This window comes from Bactrocera latifrons, unplaced genomic scaffold, assembly GCF_001853355.1.
Source record: "Bactrocera latifrons isolate USDA-ARS-PBARC rearing strain unplaced genomic scaffold, ASM185335v1 scaffold_380, whole genome shotgun sequence".
Classification (NCBI taxonomy): Eukaryota; Metazoa; Arthropoda; class Insecta; order Diptera; family Tephritidae; genus Bactrocera; species Bactrocera latifrons.
Window position 1 is genome coordinate 133,474 of NW_017537024.1, and position 20,713 is coordinate 154,186.

At 34.3% G+C, this 20,713-nt stretch overlaps 1 protein-coding gene across 2 annotated transcripts in view; it reads left to right on the forward strand.

The window, feature by feature from the left end:
* Positions 1-20,713, forward strand: part of LOC108972141 (neural/ectodermal development factor IMP-L2) — a 31,993-nt gene extending 11,280 nt beyond the window's left edge. The window contains exons 1-4 of one of the 2 annotated variants that reach the window (XM_018938643.1): positions 13,503-14,592; positions 18,956-19,249; positions 19,439-19,933; positions 20,444-20,713. In XM_018938643.1, the coding sequence (XP_018794188.1) occupies positions 18,959-19,249; positions 19,439-19,933; positions 20,444-20,458 (801 nt within the window). In that variant the 5' untranslated portion in view covers positions 13,503-14,592; positions 18,956-18,958 and the 3' untranslated portion in view covers positions 20,459-20,713. Of the gene's footprint in view, positions 1-13,502; positions 14,593-18,955; positions 19,250-19,438; positions 19,934-20,443 lie in introns of those variants that run through there. The other variant, XM_018938642.1, reaches the window with a different exon arrangement.

Genomic DNA, 20,713 nt, shown 5'->3' on the forward strand with positions numbered 1-20,713 from the left:
GTATAGTATATATATATAAAAATATATATATTATTTTGGAAAAAAAAAAATATTTTTGAGTGCAAAAAACAAATTTTATCGTAGATATGTTCAAATATACTCGTAAGTATATCGTCACCTAAAATACAAAATAACATAATATCATTTCACAGAATAATGAAAAAATAATAAAAAGAAATTTGAATTTTGGTTATGTCTTCGTTATATCTAGTAATAGAAGCTTAAAATTTTAGATGTATATTCAATGTGATAATAATGAATAAAATCAATAAAAAACTCAATTTTAAATTGTTCGATTAACCATTGTTAATTTTAAATTTGCGTTACAAACAATACTACTTCAATAATCAAGCAAGCATAGAGACCTATTTCATCACATGTTGTATTTTGCATTCGCACAAGCCTTCATATATGCATACGTAAGTATATATGTATGTATGTATGTATATTTAATATATAACATCACTGTAATGCCAACTCATCGGAATTCCTTAAATTTGCATTTAATCAGCTAATTGGAAGTCTATTAAGAAATTACAAAGAATTTTGTCTGCGTTTATTTTGAAGTTACTATTTTTTTTTAGTAAAAACGTGTTTCTAATTGTAATATCAACTATAATTAAAATACTTAAAATAACCCATTAGGTATCATACCGATTAGTTCTCACTGTCACATGATATATATAATTTCTATATGTACATGTATGATGATTTCAATAACCCTTCCTGTGATACAAACTTGGCATACTACACGTGTATATGTAAATTAAAATGTTTCTTGGAATCATTCACGGACATGATACCTTCATGCATACCCCTAATTTCGTTCATTAATTTCACACATGTACATACATTTGTGCGCATAAACACGTATGTTATCAGCTAACAGAAAATGTTTTAAATTCAAATCAAATATACCAAGCGGATCCAATTGTTTGTAAGGCGTGAATCATCGTATGTATATTTAGAAATTTATTCAATTTTATTTTGTACGTATAGTAAAATATTATAAAATTAAAAAAAAATATTTTTTTTTTTTACTTGAAAGTAACCAAAATTATTTTTTTAAGCTAGTAAATTTTTAAGTTATTTATTACTAAGCTAGATTGTTAATTTCTTTTTTATTTATAAACAAGTGAATTTTATAAAAATTTTCAATATCACTATATAATCGAAAACATATTTAGAAATCTAATTGCTAACAATTTGAGTTTTGAATATATTTTGACTCAACTATATTATTATATTATAAAAAAAATTTCAGTGAAAATTTCACGATATTGTTTTTTTTTTCAAATATCAAATATTGAAAAAATCCTTCGTCCAAGCCTTTGAAAATTCTATCTCAAAGACCTGTGTAAAAATTCATGGAGATCGGTTGAGTATTTCTCGAGAAATCTTGCCAACCGACTTCAGAAACACCCCCTTTAAATATTCGATACACAAAAGAAATTGAAAATTTGTATATTCGAGAATGAGATTGAGAAAAAGTGAGAGTTCGTAGTAGGATGAAATTCATAGGAAACTAAAGATGAAATATCGAAACTAGATAGAAAATAATTTACGGGTGATCTGTAGCCAGCAGAGAAGGGATCGCCGTGGTTGAATTTGTTAATAGTTTAATTATTTAAAATATTTTAATTGCCAAAATATTTGTAAATAAAAAAAACCTTCTCTCTCAATATTAAATTTAAGTATTTTTTGTTATTTTGACAAAAACCACCGCAAACATTGTTTTATGCAAAAGGTTTCTTGCTTAAGTCTTCTGATTTTCCTTACCGTTCGTGTCCATTCTAGAGTAAAAAAATTGAAAATGCTTAATGAGAAATTATAAAAAGTGTTTATTACCATAAAACTATACAAACAATAAAAAGGATACTATTGCAGATTTGAACGCCGAAAATTCCTTCACATATGTGTACATATTTAAAGCAACTTACCGCAATTACTTTATAAATTAATTTGAAAATGTTCCATTTAAAAAATCTATTTCAGCTGAACTTAATTTTCCAACTTCATTTCGCAGAATTTGCTGCAACACGAATGTTCTTAGAAAGAAATTACAACATTATAAGCATCATCGTGTATGGATTCATAAGAAAGAAATGCGTTTATGTTAGTGTTTGTGTATATTTGTCAATGAAATTAATTGCTTTCGAATGTTTTACAGCCAACAGCGCACATACAGGCATGCACATACATATGTACAAGCGTGTGTATATATAAGTATAAAAGCAGATAAGCAATTTACTGACGCCAGCTTAAGGCCGTTATAACGACTTGCGCTGATCTAAACTAATCCAAATCCATACATGACAAATGACTCGAGATCGACTGCCGACGGTCAGCCGGCAACAGCGGCCGGGATGACGTGAAGAAATGCATGTTGGCATGCTGGCACACAAGAGCCGTCAGTGAACGGCTCGCCAATGAGGCTAAATGCCTCAACGTGTTGTTGCCAAAAGTCTACACACACACACACACACATGCACATACCTACGTACATATGCATATGAATAGTTATACTGACGTTTCGAGCGGCCTCTAGCTGACGGCGCAGTGGGCTATCTCCAGGTGGCCACGATGGCGGCAATTTGTGCGCATAGCAACAGGCAACAAGCAACGAACCACCGGCAAACGACAGAACAAATGCACATACATAAGTTTGTGCGCGCCACGTATGTATGTAGGTACCGATATTTGTGTGTGCATGCCGCCGGTGGCTTCGCCGAAACCTGTTAACACAACAGCAGCTCCGGGGCTTCCATTCACACTTTTTTGTATCTTTGCTCGTTTTTTGCTTTGGGAAATTATTCGAATGCAATGAATTGAATTGACCAAGTGGTACGTGTGTGTTGGACTGCACTGCACGAGATTGCGAGCCGGTCACAGCGCATACCTTCGCCTCCGGCAGTACTCGCCAACTATTTATTAATGAATTGCTGCTTCGTCTTCTTCGAGCGAATTAATTTCTTTGTAGCGCTTAACATTTAATTCATTTCATTTGAAAGTGTTCGGCTTATGTTTATTGGTGTTGTTGTTCTTGATGCTTAGGGGACTTTTGTAATGAAATCCTATGTCACGCACTCATCTGTGTCACATACTTATCACCGATTAACTAAAGGCAACCGATCAGACGTTAAAATTCTAAGAAGCAAATATTGCATCTTGTGAGGGCTTTTCCGGCATCCATGCATAGAACTTCCAAGAAATCGGCCTCTCAGTTAACGGAAAACAAACTGATCGTATGCACATACATAGCATAGACATATGTATGCATGATCAGCCATTAATGTGTATATGTGGGTGTGTATGTAGCTCCTGGCTAACACATTCCAATCTGAACAATTGCTTTTGATCCGCTGAGGTCAAGCTGTTTGATTGGTCAGCGCTGCTTCTTGTACTTCTGTGTGCGGCATATGGCACTTTAAACGAAATTCAATGGAAATTTTTCAAATGAAATTTGACGTTAACGTGCTGTAACCCACGCAACAATTTTCTTCTTTCACTTTTTCCTCTAATTACGCTGCAGTTGCTATGTGGCTTTCATTTTTCAAAGCAAATTAGGTTTATTGGCCCAATGACTGCCCTTAAAGGTATGTACATACGTTACTATTGTGGGTATGCTGTGTTTGTGGTCACTTTTGGGAATGCAGTATTCAAAATTTTTATTGCCAGTCATGTGAGCGGCATTTCATAATTCTGCATGTATGTTATATGTGGGTATGTTCGCTTAAAGCAGCCTTAAGTGCATAGCATTGGCATGAGTCATACCTCCAAAATGCACCTTAGACAACGCTTGCATGTTCATACTTATGTATGTATATATGTATATCAGAGATTACTTGTCAAACGATGGCATGATTATCGGCTTCGTAGAGGGATTGCTTGTGATTGACGTGGGCGAAAAGTGTAATCGTTGGTTGCCAGAGTCAGCTTCTTCAAACCCTTCGTAGGGTATATTAAGTTTACCACGAAAATTTGTAACACTTGGATGGATATGTTGGAGTGCCAGTTTTTCAATCAAAAAAAAAAAATATTTAAAAAAAAGTTTTTTTTATTTTATTTCATACGTAGATTCCTAAATAAGAAAACTGTTCATAAGACGCCCAAGCTTCATACAGCTATGTATCTATTAACCGATAGTGTCTGAGTATAAAATGTTGTACACATATCTTGAAATTTAAGTTTACACATTAATTTTTAAAACATTGGGCGATATTATAGCATTAATTTGCGCCGATAAGGCGAAGTCATTGGCTAGACTATTGTCGCATCGCCTTGATAATTTCGTTGATACAGATGCCTAGTCGATTTAAATATTGTATTTAGTGCCGATGTTTAATTAAACTGTACCTACCATACATAAGCCGTTCTAATACACAATACAACTGATCCTAAAGTGGATCAGTTCTCTACTGCCTATTTAACATAAATTACAATTAAAACATTAGTCATAAATAATATTCTAAAAAATATCAGCATACTTTTTTTTATTATTAGAGTAGATACCGCTTACGCGGTTAAAGCCGAGTTAACAACAGTACGCCAGTCGTCCTTGCTTTTCGATGTTGGCGTCAATTGCAGATTCTAAGCATCGGTTTTTCAGATTTTTCTCCACCTGGTCTTTCTAATGGAGTGGAGCTCTTCCTCTTCCTCTGCTTCTCCTGGCGGGCACTACTTCAAATACTCTCAGAGCTGGAGTATTTTCAACCATTCGGAGGGCATGCCTTAGCCAGCGGAACGACTGTCTCTTAATTTGCCGTTTCCAATCCGCAAACGACCATAAATCTTTCGCAGAAGCTTTCTGTCGATAACTCGTAACGTTGGCTTTACATCATCCATGCCTCTACACCATATAGCAGGACGGGAATTATGAGTGACTTATAGAGTTTGGTCTTTGTTCGTCGAGAGAAAACTTTACTTCTCAATTGCCTGCTCAGTCTGAAGTAGCACCTATTGTCAAAAGTTAAGTCAGCATTCATATTAGACCAAATATTATATAACCCAAAAACGTATTTTTTTATTTACACAAATATATGTACACACACAAATATTTTCGAATTCCAAAATTTGAATACGGCTCCTAAAGATGATTAAAAAATTTTGTTTTTGCATTTCTGAAATCCGTATTAATTTAATTTTACACACCGCTTGGTTATTATTCCGCACCTCGAAGTAACAAGTTCCTGTTAGTCTATCTTCAGACGCATTTACGGCCGGGTTGCATAGGAAATATCGAAGCCACTTCATTCGGTATGTGGAGGACACCCTGAGTTCGTTAAACGCACATAATACAATTTAGCGCTAAATCGATGAATGCTTGCTTAATATGCTGATAAATGAGTTTCTTCTGCGGTATTACGGTCTCTTTGCATATAAATAACCGAAAAGTTGGTTACATAAATATTAAAAATATAATAAATAAATAWTATAAAGAAAATTTCGTTCATTTTTTAAAACTTTTTTTTTCGTGAAAAAAGAAATGTGGTTGTGGCAACTGACAAATTGGGGGGATCGTCGATTCGTCATTGTCAGCGCTGGTGACGTGTGCTGCACAGACCGAAAATCCAATAATAAGACTCGTTTGCATATTTCACTCTCATTATTTTTTTGTTTTGTGTTTTTGCTTGGGTATTTTATATAAAGGGACTATTTTAAGCGATGTCATGCACGTTTGTGGTTTTGTGCCAAATCGGCGAGAAGACCGGTTGTCGTTTGCAATCTTTTGGTAATCCAAAAGAAATGCTAATATAAAATAGTGAGCATTTGAACGAATACATTAAGAGTAGAATGACCCTGAGCATTTATTCTGAAATTACAATTCTATTAGAAATTGGTATAAGTAGGTGTATATGACTTACTATGAAGTATATATGTACATATATGTATACATAAGAATTTCATGTAAATAATTATAGTCATTTTATAATAATACTAATTTTTGCTAAAATTTGTGCTGAGTAGCCATTGGTTTTTTCGAATATTGTATACTAGATTAAGGGAAAAATGGGTATTTTTTTTTAATTTTTTCTCATATAAAGAACGAAGTATTATATTAGAATTCTTTATTATTACAAACATACACTTATAAGAATAAAATTCTGAAATTTTTGGAAAAAAAAATTATTCTTTAAATCGGGCCATGCGACATCATTTCCGGTGCAGCCGAGACAGGATAACTCATTACAAAATCATCTATAGTGAAAACTATACTTGCTTTAATCAAAACCTTAACTTAGAACTTTGGCGAAGAAAAAAACTGAAATTTAGATTTTTTTTCATATACTTGTAATCGGAAAAACATCATAGCCCAAGTCTTTAAGAATTGCATCTCAAAAACTTGTGCAAAATTTCATGAAAATCGGTTGAGTAGTTCTCAAGAAATATTGCCAACCGACTTCAAAAACACAGTTTCGAGAGAAACGCGTTTAAAGATGGCGGACTTAGCCTAGCTAGGCTCGAGCGCACAAGTTCTCAAGACTAGAGGTGTTATCGAATTTAATAAGATAATAAAAACAATGGCTTTTTTGAAACACCTTAAGGACTTGACTTTCATAACTTAAAATAATTGACGTCATTACTGAATTATAAACATTTAGTCGAATTAACTTTACTCTCACAATGAAACGGATTGCCACTGTTACCTATAAAGTTAGACATGTTTTGTAGACAAAGTTTGAGTCGAATCCACCTCAGAATCAGTTTCTATGTAAATATCTTAAATGAAGTCTCAAATCCAGTTTGTATTGTAATTTTGTATTAAAAATCTGTCAAAAATATAAGAGCAAAGTTAAAACGATAAAAATTGAACTAAACTAGCGTAAAATTAACGCTAAAAGTTTTAATGGCATATGCTAGTAAATTATCTCAGAACCGCCGCTTAATTGCTTGCTCTTGCATATTAATTGTTGATACTTGTCATATTTAACAGAACATGACAGCTGTTGCAATTTACACAAAGTTTGCACAAATTACTGGCACTTGCCAATAGATGCATTAGTAAAGCTATATACGTAAGCTAGTAATCAAATTGGCATACTTACTTACACATGAGGTACTAACTTACATATTCACATATAAGTAATGAAACAATTAATCTTGGGTTAGTGGTTAATAGCTTTATTTCAATAGTAATTGAATACAGTCACGTACAAAATTTCCGCTTGTAAAAGTTTTTAATACACACACATATATGCATTTGTAATTATATATTAAAGAATACATCTATACAAATCTATATAGCGTATTTCTACATATTAATTGGTTGCAACAATGATTTCACAATATTTTATAATAGCGGTGCAATGATTTGTGCAAGAGATACAATGTTAGCAATCATTTATCTTTCACTGCATTTGCTTCTAGCTATCACACCTGCGTACATACTAACATATATACCATATATATATGATGTATGTAGCGCATACCTGTTACCATAATTTCTAATAAAATAAATTCACCGAGATTCGCTTGCCTTTCTTGTAGTTAATTGCGATTCGTTTCATGTGAAATTTCCTCATTTTTTTGGCCTTGATATTTTGACATTTCTACAATTTCATTTGTTAACTAAACGAATGACAAGTCACCGAGATTTGTAGAAATTAATATATATACAAACGCTATAGTACAAATTTCAATTATATAATACAAAAGTATATATTTTATGATGTACATATAGACAGCCATTAAATAACTCATGCTCAGATATCATAGTGCCATATGAGGAAACAAGTGTCCGTAGCTGTCAAAGCGATTATTTCACAGATAGTATTTAAGCTCTAATATAATATAAAATGTCCGGTGGACAGCTACAATAAGGCTACGATGATCTGCTATCGGTTTCTGAAAAAGACTGTGTAATTAAACCGACCAAAGCCCAGAAATCCATACATTAGTTAAGCGAAACTAAAGACAATTTACATATAAATATCAATAAGAAAAAGAACAACAGTTTGACATTTGAACTCATCTGACATTTGATTCATTTGACATTTAAACTGATTTGACATTTGAAACACATAGAAAATGTAAAATCAGCTGTTCGACTGATACCATTTGGTATTGAGTGTAGGAGACGAACATTAGAGCTTTGCAAACACCAAAGCTATAATACCCTTCACAGGAGCATTTTTGTACGCTTTTTATATTAAAAATTTTATATTCATTTTTCTCGGTCAGTTTGTGTGCTAGTTACACAAAGAACTGAAGACTATGACGGGAGCTTGTAACGCCTTCTTTGACAATATTTTTTTGGCTGAATTTCATGAAAATATTTTGTCAAATAAAAGTGTTTTCCATACAAGAAGTTCTATGACAGCTAAATCCCATATTTTTCTGAGATCGGTGATTCTGACAAATGAACATGGCTTAGTGGAGAAAATGTGATACACAAAATTTTAGATTGATATCTCAAAAACTGCGGAATTAATGAGAGTATATACAGACGGAGTGACGGACGGGCTGACGGATGGACAGACAGACGGACAGATATGGGTAAAAGCACTCAGCTTGTGGCGCTGATCATTTCTATATATACTTTGTGGAATCCAACATTTTCTTCAAGATGTTACAAATTTCATGGCAAGCTTAATATACATTGTTAAGCGTTTTCTATTTCTATGTATCTGATTTCATAATTCCAACCGGTACTTTTATTAAGGAAGTTCCCAACAATATACAAACGTAACTACAGCTCCTCATTCTAGAATATTGCCATTCATACTTACTTACATACAAAAATGCTTAGCAGCGATCATATAATATACTCGTAGTCTTGAAGCTCTGCATCTGGTCTATGAACCAATACATATTGGAATACTGTTCAAACTCTGCACATTTATCTTTCGTTTGTAATCTACAATTGTTTTCTGTGTTCATAATTTTTTGCTTTTGCACTACAAATGCTTTGTATTTGCCGACACTTAGGCCGTATCCACCTCATTCACAGCCAGTCCGACCGGCAGCAATAATTCTTATTAAATTATTTGCAAAAACTTGAAAACTAGAAGAGAATAATACTTTGTCACGCTGCCAGACAGCGCGGACAACTCTTGTTGTATATTGTAGATTCACACGACTTCAGCGATATATCACTTGTTAGCGTTTCAGTGTATTACGTGTACTTGTGGCGGTACATTGTCTTGGAAGGTATCCACTATACATACATGCATACATATAGCCTAGAATATGTTGAACTGCGGCAGCTGTTACTTATCCACTATTGGCTGCTGTGCCGACGCCTAGTTTACACCAGATCGATTCTCAAGTGATCAGATCAGTGCGCGGCTCAGTGTAGAATAGTTATCTTGGCAACAGACTTGTCTGAGCTGTTTGCACTTCTACTGCCGCCCGGTAGTTCCACCTGCCTCCCCCATTCATTCACTTTCCCAGCTGTCACTGCCAGTGCCAATGTAATTGAGGCAAGCTAAGTTGCCTGAAAGCTGTCGCGTGTTCGCAAACTGTATAGTCATGTTAGTTGTATTGCAATTCAACAGTGGCGACAATAATGGGTGTACCGGAAGTTGAATTTTTTTGTTTTTGGTTTCCAAAAAACAAAGACTACGTGCTAAAGTAGGTGAAGTATAGAGTGTGATCTCTTCGAGACGAAGCTTGATAATGCATGACTCGACCATCGATCTTGCTTTGGACTTTGTTTTGAGTTGTGGCTTCCAAACAACAAAGAATACTCGTAAAAGTAGGCCAAACTGATAGTGTAGTTCTCTTCGAGGCGAAGCTTGATCATGCATGACACAATCGTCGATCTTGCTCTTGAGTTTGCTCAAATAGTTTTTATAGTTCGCCTTCTCTTTGTTATTTTAGACGATTTTAAATATTTTTATAGACTATAATTAAAAGGATCGAAAATGAAGTCAGATGATCACTCATATGCTCGAAACACCATCACAATTATGGCATTTAAGACTCAACTTCGGTAGCTTTGTGGATTTGGTGTGCCTGAAGTTTTAGCTAGAGACCAAAGTTGTAGAAAAAGTTTGTTTGCCAGTCACCTTTGCTCACCCATTATCCGCAAGTGTACGTACATTCACTAGTGTATTAAGCATGCATGAATACGGCTATGTATAGTATGTATGTGGAGAATATGTGCGCTTAGCGACATGAGAATAAATTGCTTCGTGCTGCCACTGTGTCTGCCACGTTCACCTGACGTAAAGCGTCTTTATACAGTCCGGTGCTTTTCATGCCAATTGGTACGGATGGTGGACGGATAGCGGGGTGGCAACAGATATGTCGGTTTAAGTGTTTCGTTTCTGTTGGTGAGGCCCACCGTGAGGTTTCTGCGGTTTTTGTACGTGCTGCAAACACACGATTACCGAATGCGGTTTGCACATGAAGATATGTATGTCTACAGTTTCCTCCGCTGCATTAAATCATGCACTTACAAATTTGCAAATGTATGTTTGTATGTATGTGGCTTAAAACATTTCCATTTCATTTAATTTTTATAACGTGCAAAAGATCATCAGATACATACATATGTACATGTATGTATATTTATGACTTTTTTGAGATCAAAGCACTAGCGATCTGCACCCAGCCGGAACGCTAATAGTCGACCGGCACAGACAAACTGGCAACTATCATTCAAACTGAATTAAACTGATATTAATGGAAGAGAAAAAGTGTGCAAAAAAGTAGCACGCTTCCTCTGAATGAGCTAAGCCGCTTAACAATGCATATAATACACTTATGACTGTATATATAGACATATCTACATATACGTATATATTATATGTGGTCTCATGCATGTTCTGCTGCATTCGTCTATCCGCCGACAAGTGTGTAATTAAAGAAATCTTCCAGCACCACAACTGTTATACTCACCGCTCGCCAGCTGTCTGTCAGTGCGGCTAGCCGTAGCGCAGTGCAACAGTCAGTCAGTGAGGCAGTGGAGTGTAGGATTGCAAACACGCCAAGCTGTCTAGGCTGGATGCGGCAAAAAGTTAATGCAAGTGCAATTTCCTTCATTCATTTACAAACATACATATGCTTATGTGCACATACGTACATATGTATATAGGCGTGTTTCTGCACGTACGCCAGCCGTTGCACATTGAGCGCAAAGTTGTACAAGTGATAAATGTGATAATTATGTAAATTATATATACTCAATGAGATTAATTGACAGTCCCCGAACGGCGGAAGGCCTGATTTATCTATTAAGTATAAAATGTTAGGGCAGCGTATTGATAAAATTCAATAAATCTTCGACTGGTTTCTACATATTCATTATTAGATGATTCTACGATACGAGTATACTAGCCTAAGGCATCAGTTGGTTGGACCATATAGCGAATTGATGTAATTTTTCTCGTTGGCTGTTGATTCGAGGGCAACTAGCGCAATTTATTACATCGATTTGATGTGCTGTTTAATTATTATCATGATTTGAAAACGAAATTGCAGCGTTTCGGAAAAGCAATGATTCTGCGTAGAACCTTCCCTGAAATTCCTCACTCGTATGGAAATGTTTAGAAAATGTTGAATCAACTTCGGCAACATTTAGACAGTGGCGTAACGAACGTGCATTGTGCAGAAAAGAAGCCGCTTATTTAAGGGAGTTTAATGCCGATTCTGCTTACTCTTTTTCGTTGAGAACACTTTACAATTTTTATTTTTATCTTACTTATCCACATATTATCTTAAGTATCTCAGTTTATTAGGCGGAAATCACTGAGAAAATCTTAGAATGAGCTCATGAAAATCAAAAAAAAAAAAAAACTAAATTCGCCTCAACTCATGCTATAATATGCTTCGCAGGTGCATTTCTTCCAGCAAAGAAGGGCATAAATAGTTGCCCATTGTTTCTATACATGAACTCGACCAATTTGTAAGACTGCTTTATCCTACAGCTGTACAATGGCGGTAGTTTAGACAAATAAGCAACTTCTTGGGGAGAAAACAATTTGTGCGGAATTTCCGATAAAATACACGACAGGCCCGCAGGGTGCAGCTGACAGATCGAGAAGTCTGCAGTCTAGAGGAGGGCACCAAAGAAACAACGGAACATCCCTTGTGCACTTGTCCCGCATTGAGGAGATACGCTGTAAGTATCTGCGGTCTCCACGGTATGATACAATTGAGGAGGTATCGATAGTTAGGCCACAGAGTCTGTTAAAATTCGCGTCAAGCGCAGGCATCCTAACGGATGACTACTCCTCTTGTACCCAGCAACTAAACTCCAATCCAAAATTGCAAAGGACCAAAATGGTCTAAGCATGGCTTATTGTTGTATCAAATTAACCTAACATAACCTAATCTTTCAATATGTATCTCATAAACTAAGGAATTAAGTATGTATTTAATCTGAACTCAATTCAACAAAAACTACCTATTTAATATCGAGGCTGCCATTTTGAAAACAAAAACTAAAATAAAAAAAAAAGAAATCAAAAATAAAACAATAGATTATGAGAAACAAGTAGGTGTAGCTTTGGAAACTCCTAATCGCCTATATGTAATTGGATACACCTTGTATATCTACGTCGGAAGACACGCATCTGCTGTTGTGACTCGCCAACGAATTGGATAGAAGAGGCTTCATCCACCCTGACCGATTTCTTGAAGAGGTTGATCCACTGTTAACTGGTGAGGGCCAAACAGCCAACCAACTAACACTAACCACAACTACTTCTATTTTATTTAATTTGAGCAATGCCTTATCAGATTTATCAGTGCGTTGGAGGTGTGCGTAAGCTCCAAAAATTTACACAAGTGTTTGTGCTCCGACGAGTCTATATATATGCAGCTCAGCAGAGCTCAATGCTACCGCCACGATCTCTTGGCGCTTCATCATTTCTATGCACCAGTCAGTTTATGTTTAGCGTTGCCAATCAGTTATTCTTTATTTCTAGAGTGTTATATTTTATGCTGACGAGAAATAGATTTTGTAGGAAGTAACATTAGCTAAAAAACGTGAAAAATATTTTACATGGATTGCTACATACTAATGTCTTAAGATCTGTACAGGGAAAATCAATTGAAATCTTTAATCTGATATATAAGGATATTGATATTATATATTTGAAAAAGTCGTTTTACTCCGAGTCTCCGATATTTTTTTAAACCGACAAAACTTCCGCTTCGCACCATCACTAACATCGTATCTCGAAAATTTACCTATTGGCAGCACAGCGCCCATATATGTACAGGTTAGACAACTAGTCATGCAGTGTGGGTCCACGGCGACGGTGAGACCGACGTTCCAACGATCCAACAATCAGACCGACATGCCCACAATGTGCGCCGTCACGCCAAACACACGAAGTCCAATTCAAACCAAAGCAAACCAAAAGCAACAAACTCAACAGCCGAGCGTAGTAAGCCAATCACGATCGAGTGAGAGTACGAAGAGAACGACGAGCGACGCAAACGGCTGACTGCGCTGCACAGCCGCTGCCACCGTCAGATAGACAAACGTGAGGAGAGCAACTCTATAAAAATGCAGCGAAGGTAGAAAATTCAATCAGTTCTGTTACAGTTTTCAGCTGTAAGACATAACTTGTTAGAAAATTGTGAATTTCACAACGTGACCAAACTTCCGCTTCCAACTGCAATAAATTCTTTAGAACACTATTGTACAATATAATTGTAAACGGAAATCTCGTGTGAGCGTGACTACTTAAATTTCGATGTTTGTTTAATTGTCGGGATTGTTTGAAAGCAAAGCGTTACAAGAACAAGAACAATACGGTGCGAACGTAATCTGTGTAATGTCCACTTTTTACTGTTCGAAGTTTATCGATCGTGTCGTATATCGCGTGACTAAGTGTCAATACCAACAACCACAACAAAAGTATCAAGAACTCCTAAAAAGGCTATAATAATTTGCATTGAGCATAAAGAGACTTCTCAGAAAGCATTAAGAAAAAAAAGAAACAACAAATATAAAATACAAAAACAAAAGCACTTTTACCTAAAAGCAGAGCGTTAATTCCAATGAATGCCATATAAATTGTCATTACTGCAAACGCCGCATATCAGTGTCGAGTTAATCACCAAGCATCAGTCTAAGGCGCTAATCCAGTAAGGCACACATACACACACACGTGAGCACCCACAATTTTAAAATAATTATTTCGAAATTTTGTGAAAAAGCGACATAACGAGTCCCAACAGCGATACCAGAGCGTGCATAGAAACGGCAGCAAAATCTCGTTAACAGTACGAAGATACTTTGCCAAAACGGAGTCCATACGAGGACCTATGTTATCACAAAGCTATCTATTGTTATTACTGAAAATCAATTCAAATCTACAATCAAGAACTCAACATAATCTAGAGGTGATAAATTCATTCATAACATAACACGAGCACAGTTGATTTGCGAGTTTCACAACGTCAAGAAAGCGAACCTACAAATTAGCTGCTGCCCGCCTGCCAAACATAAAGAAAGAGATAAATAATTAGCGAGTAAAAAAACTCAATTTCGGTGCAATCCAAGAAAGAAAACATTGTATCCTGAACGTGTAATCACGACGACTAGAACGACAACAACGAAAAGTTATCCTTGAAGAGAAACTTTTGTTTACCGCAATCATTCATAACCGAAGGAAAAAGAAGAAAATCAATGTGAGTATTTTGTGGTAGCAGAGAAAATTATTAAATTTGAAGTGTTTTAGCATTTGGAAGAAGGTGCTTTAAAGGTTTTCAAATAAAAAAGTTTATGTAGCTTGCTTTCAAAGAAAAAAAAAGAATAAATATTTATTTATATATGTATATACATATATAAATTTTGAAAAATTTAACTTTTTACAATTATTTTGAATAAAAATGGTAGATAATTCATTGTCCTATATACATATAATGAGAAAATTATGATATATTGAAATTTCACAGCGTTTATGAGTGAATATTTTGGTCTAATGGTCGCAAGATCACTGATCTAGCTTGTGAACTTTTTTATTTTTCAAGTTTTAATTTTTTGTGAGAATTCTCGTTTATTTTTTGCCTTTTCTGAATTATTTACTTATTTAATTTAATTAATTTAATTTTTTTCTAATTTTTTTTTTTTAGTTTTTATATAATTTTTTAATTTTTAAATAATTTTTGATACGCTTCCTATACTAATCAATTTTTGTTTGTCTCCTTATTCATAAATTTTTTTGAAAAGCTTGCAGAAATATGTATTAATTGTATAAGTCTAGCTAAAATAATATTTTTAGAAGGTTTTTCCCCAACACTTCTTTATTTTCTACATATATTTTGCATACGTCATATAAAATAAATATGTTTTAATTTTCTGATGCAACATTTGTCATATATGTGCTCAAACGAAAGCAAAAAAGAATGAATAAATGGCAAAAACCTCAACTTGACACTCTAGTCAACCATACATACATACATACATATACAGTATGATATGAGTTGAGTAGACAGTCGTCGAGTTAACCAACCAGACAGCGATTAAGTGAAGAGCGTTTAAGTGCCTATGGGGAGTGTGCGATCACCTCAAGTGTAGGCAAAAGCTTAATAGAGTACAATTAATGTGAAGTAGGCATACTACACACTTACATACATATGTATTTAATGGTAGCTATGCGGTAGCACATACAAATGTACATACTTGCACTGTCGCGATCATTTACATCAGACGCTCCAATTATACACGCTGCAAACAAAAAAAAAAAAAAAAAAAAAAAAAAAAAAAAAAAAAAAAAAAAAAAAAAAAAAAAAAAAAAAAAAAAAAAAAAAAAAAAAAAAAAGAAATGGAAAAAATCTAAAAGCTGAAAGCTAAAAGTGCCACTTGGCCAGACACTACAATATCAATATATGTATATATACATATGTATGCTTGTGCATTTTTTACACTGTCACTATATCTAAAAATAATCGAGCACAACTCTTATTGCCGTTGAATAAAAAAATATACGTCACCAATTTAATTTTATGCACGCAGAAATTGTATGCGACGGCACTTGGTAGATACCTTGGCCAAGAAAATAGACGTTGTCTATAGCTAAGGATTCACTCTAGACTTTGAAGAAAATGATAATTGAATGCTCTGAGTTGTATATTCATTCAATAATTAAGTCAATTTCGAAGAGACGTACCATCCTTTCCTAGCCAAGTTGTTGCCTGATCCCGCTCTAGCTTGTGCTTGTGGATATGTTTTAAGCGCAATCCATTGCTAATAATTCATAAATGTATTGTTTATTAAACAAAAAGTTAATGAAAGTTTACTTTTCTCTAGCAATTCCACGAAATTTTAAATATTCAGCCTTGAAAAGACTAAATCCCTTCCCAACAGCCATGATGAAATTATGTAAATTTTTGTCATGAGAAGTGTCAGAAGATTATTAGTATTTTTTATAAATGTTATTCAATGAAAACATTATAAAACACGACGGCACATGCTCTAAATGTTATATATTCCAAAGTCCATTTCGCTCTCACTTATTCATTCGAATTTCTACAAAATTTCAAAATTGCTGCGAAAGTCTTTTATTGGCTTATACTCATGCATACAAACATACAAATATCGCAGCAAACAATTTCATCACACATTATTTATATAATAAACTTACTAACCCATTTTAAGCTACTTAGCTGCTAAGCACTAAATACCATCTACTTAGAAATCCACATTTCATTTAAAAAAAATCTGCGTATCATTCTAGTAAGATCGCGCTTACTGACCCATTTAAAGCAAGAAACACAAAGAAACAACAGCAACATATCAGCATTAAGCAAATAAAGCTAACATTAATGTCGTATAGCCATAAAAAAATATTATATTATGTGTCCACCGTAATAAGGGGCTTAACATAAATTTACGGATCTATTATCTCATAATAAAAATAAATATTAAAACTCTTTTACGAGCGTTTAATAGCGCGCATTAAATGCTGCGCGGATTGTGCTCGATCAGAAAAAGCTTGTCATACATATGTATAACAAACAACCACGAGACCTGTAGCTGTGGACCCACTAGGAAAAATTACATGCCTTTGGCATAATCTAGTTCATTCTGGAAAGTTAAGTTAGTTTAAGCAAATTTAAGTTAGTTTCGTAAAACAAATAACGTGATATAGATATAGTTGATTACGAGGCAAGGAATTTTATGAATAGATTACAGAAGTGACATAAGTTATGCCTAGCTGATTATGCGAGTTGCTCGTTCGATTCGGCACTATTTGTTTTTTTTTGAAAGCGAAGCAGCTATTATTAACTATTAAAATTATATTTTGTCATATCATTGACTGCAAACAAGAGTATTATTTGTTAAATTTGGCACAAATTGAAGTATACAAAAGTGGTGTCGATTAATAACTAAGAAATTTATATTGGTAGTCTGAACCTTAAACCTTTCGGCATAAAGAAGTTTTCATATCTTTTTTGCAAAGAGAATCAGAAAATTTCTAGCAGAAGGTTGATTATAGCGATTTTATACCTTTCGGCGTATTGGTCTCTTATGTATAGCAAATTTTAGGTACTACACTTTGATAAAAGAAATATGATTTTGAAAATTTACTCCACAAAGTTAGAAATTTCCCGTTAGGGCACACATATTAAATGTATGTGAAAAATTTGAAATAAAAATTGTGATTAATTCGCACATTCAAATTCGATTGTGTGCTTTAACAATTATAATTCTTGTATTTATTACTTTTTAACGAGAATGCCTGTATATGTATACTATATTTCGCATACTATGCCATTTTTGTTGAGCCGTGCAATATTGGGAAGCCCACGAAAGGAAAGGCAAAGCTAACGTTGCACACCCATGACTCATGAATCATGACATGATTTCCATAATATTATTATTTTTTTACTTTCTTTTTATTTAATTTTTTTTTTTACTTTTATTTCTGTTCCGATTTGTGTTGAGTTGTTTGAAGCGCTCGGCTGGCCATTTAAGCGTTTGCTCGTCTTACTTAATTAGCATGACAATTAGTGTGATGCTACCACCGGTACGACGAGCACCTTTTACACGCTGAGTTGGCTTCTGGATAGAAGCAATTAATCCGTAAAATACATGACAGCGCTGTCGGCGAATATATAATAAATTATATATACCTATAATATATAGAATAATTAAAAAGAAAAGAATAAAACAAGTGAGGATCACTTGCTTTATAAAAGTGTTCGGCCTATCTGCGGACTTTCTAGTGCGCGCAGTGACGGTCAGTAGGTAACAAGTGTCTACCAATCACCTTTTCTGTGTTTGACGTTTATTCATTTAATTGAACTAAATTTATTTCGCTCATACAATAAGCGATAAGCGAGGATCATATGGAACTTGATTTTTCGATAACCTCAGTTTGAGTGTTTGTGTGCGTGTTCTATGCACTGATCGATTCTATATGCGCATGGTTACTAACCACCAAAGAAGCGCTAGAAGAGGCTACACCTCTACAAATATTTATACAATATTATTTTCAAAAAATATAATATAAACGCACGCTTCCAGCGTCCATTTCACAAAATCTGTGTAGTGACAGCTGGCGCTGCGCGACTTCACAAAATGTTCTTTGGAATGTCACGTAGGCATGATAGTAGATTTTTCAAGATGATAAAATAATTTAAAATGAGACAAAAAAATTTAAAATATTTGCGGTAGTAAGTAGTAGTGATCTTCGTTGGATTTTGAGCTATTTACGTAGTGTATTTATTAGTGTCTTGAGCTTGTGAGTTGTCGCGACTCCTTGGCCCTCATTTATGCCAGGCATATCGCTGAAGTGCGAGTACATTTCAATAAATTTAAAAATTACTCTATTTTTTTTTTTTTAATTTAAAAAAATTAAAAAAAATTTAATTTGCGTTATCTATCGCACTTGCGCGGATCAGTGATACAATTTCCTGAGGTTGATTGACCTATTTATGCTGCGTAACTTTATTGTCGCCTATAAATATTTTTTGTGATTTGATTTTTAAATTTCACATTTTGATAATTAATCTTAATCTGTTATCTTTGCTTGCATTTCATTCACAGAAAATGAATATAAACTTATTATTGATAGCACAGCTTGTGCTTTTTGCCGCCTGCATACAGGGCAGAGCTATTGAAGAGGTCGACAATTCGATTGAGAATACCGGTGAAGGTTACGGTGAAGTACAAACGGAGAAACAGCGTTCACCCTTCGAGCATGATTGGATTAAATTCGCTAAGAAACCACCAACCAAACTGCTGCAGTCGCTCGGTCAGCCCGTTGAGATTGCCTGCGAAGTGATGGGCTCACAAGTGCCCACCATACAGTGGGTGGTGGGACATTTGCCGTTGTCTGAGGTGAGTTACACAGCAAATAAAATAAAATAAAGAAAGAAAAGTGTTTCTCACATGTAACATAAAGAAAAAAATATATATATATAATTGAAACAAAAAATATAGATGTATATATAGATGGCTTTCTTTTAACAAATCTTGCCACTTTTGAATAACTCAACTCATGATCATTCTCCGTTTTCTCTCCAACAGATCGACAGCGTTGAATCCAATGTTATATCCGAATCATCACCAAGCGCCATCGTGCGTGTACGATCTGTACATGTCATCGATCATATGTTGAGTGAGGCACGCACCTACACATGTGTCGGTCGTACCGGTGGCAAGACCATTTACAGCTCCACAATTGTTTATCCACAAGCGGACATGAAGGAGCTGGTGCAAGTGCGCGACAAACCATTCCCTGGTCCACAGAAACCACGCATTGTCTACCACGAAAAACTCCATTTGGACTTGGTCGATTCGAATATTGTATTGCCATGCAAGGTGCATGCTCGTCCACGTGCTGAGGTCTTCTGGATGAATGGCGAAGGCAAATTAATTGAACCAAATCATCGTTTCAAAATTTTGCCATCCGGTGATTTGCTACTCTCGAATATCAAGTGGGAAGATATGGGCGCATACAGGTGTATAGCACGCAATGCTATGGGCAAGGATACTGCGGATACGTTTGTCTATCCAGTACTTGTAAGTAGCTGATTAATATTTTTAAAATTAAGAGAATACTAAAAAACAAATTAGAAACAAAAATTTTAGAAAATAAATTTAGAAGAAATTGAGGGGAAAAAATTATCTAAATTTAAAAGTGTTATTTCTTATTATTACTGTTGCCACTTTCCTACCTCAAAAATACTTTTAAATGATTTCGAAATTATAATACTTTTTTTTATTTCTCAATAAAAAATTTATTTATGTCAATTATACATGTCAATCAAAAATTAAAATATTATTTCTTGGTTTAAATTGTTTTTATTCAGAGGAACTTTTTATATTTCATTCATTTTTTTCTTAATTTTTCAGTTTAATGTTAAAAGAATAAATTAAAAAATTCTATTACCAAAATAAATTACATTTTTATATATATATATATGTATATATATTTTTTCATTTTTTTCCAATTTAGTTTTTCAAGCAAAAATAGAAACATTTTGTATGTTTTTATATTAAATATTTATTTTTTTGTTTTTACCATTACAGAAAGAAGACAAATAAACCAATTTTGGATATGTGAAAATGTCGTCTCCCCACCCAAAACTAACACACACACACATGTAAACACTATACAAGGCAGTTGTACGTATGTAAATGAATGCACACGATAATAAAAAATGGTTCCTAAGTGAAATATGATACCATTGTATTGTACGTTTTATTAAAGATAGTTTAAATGCCTGCAAAGGTGCTACCCCACATTTGCGTATGCTTTTTAAAAAATACAAAATCAAAAACAAAAAAACATTAAAACTA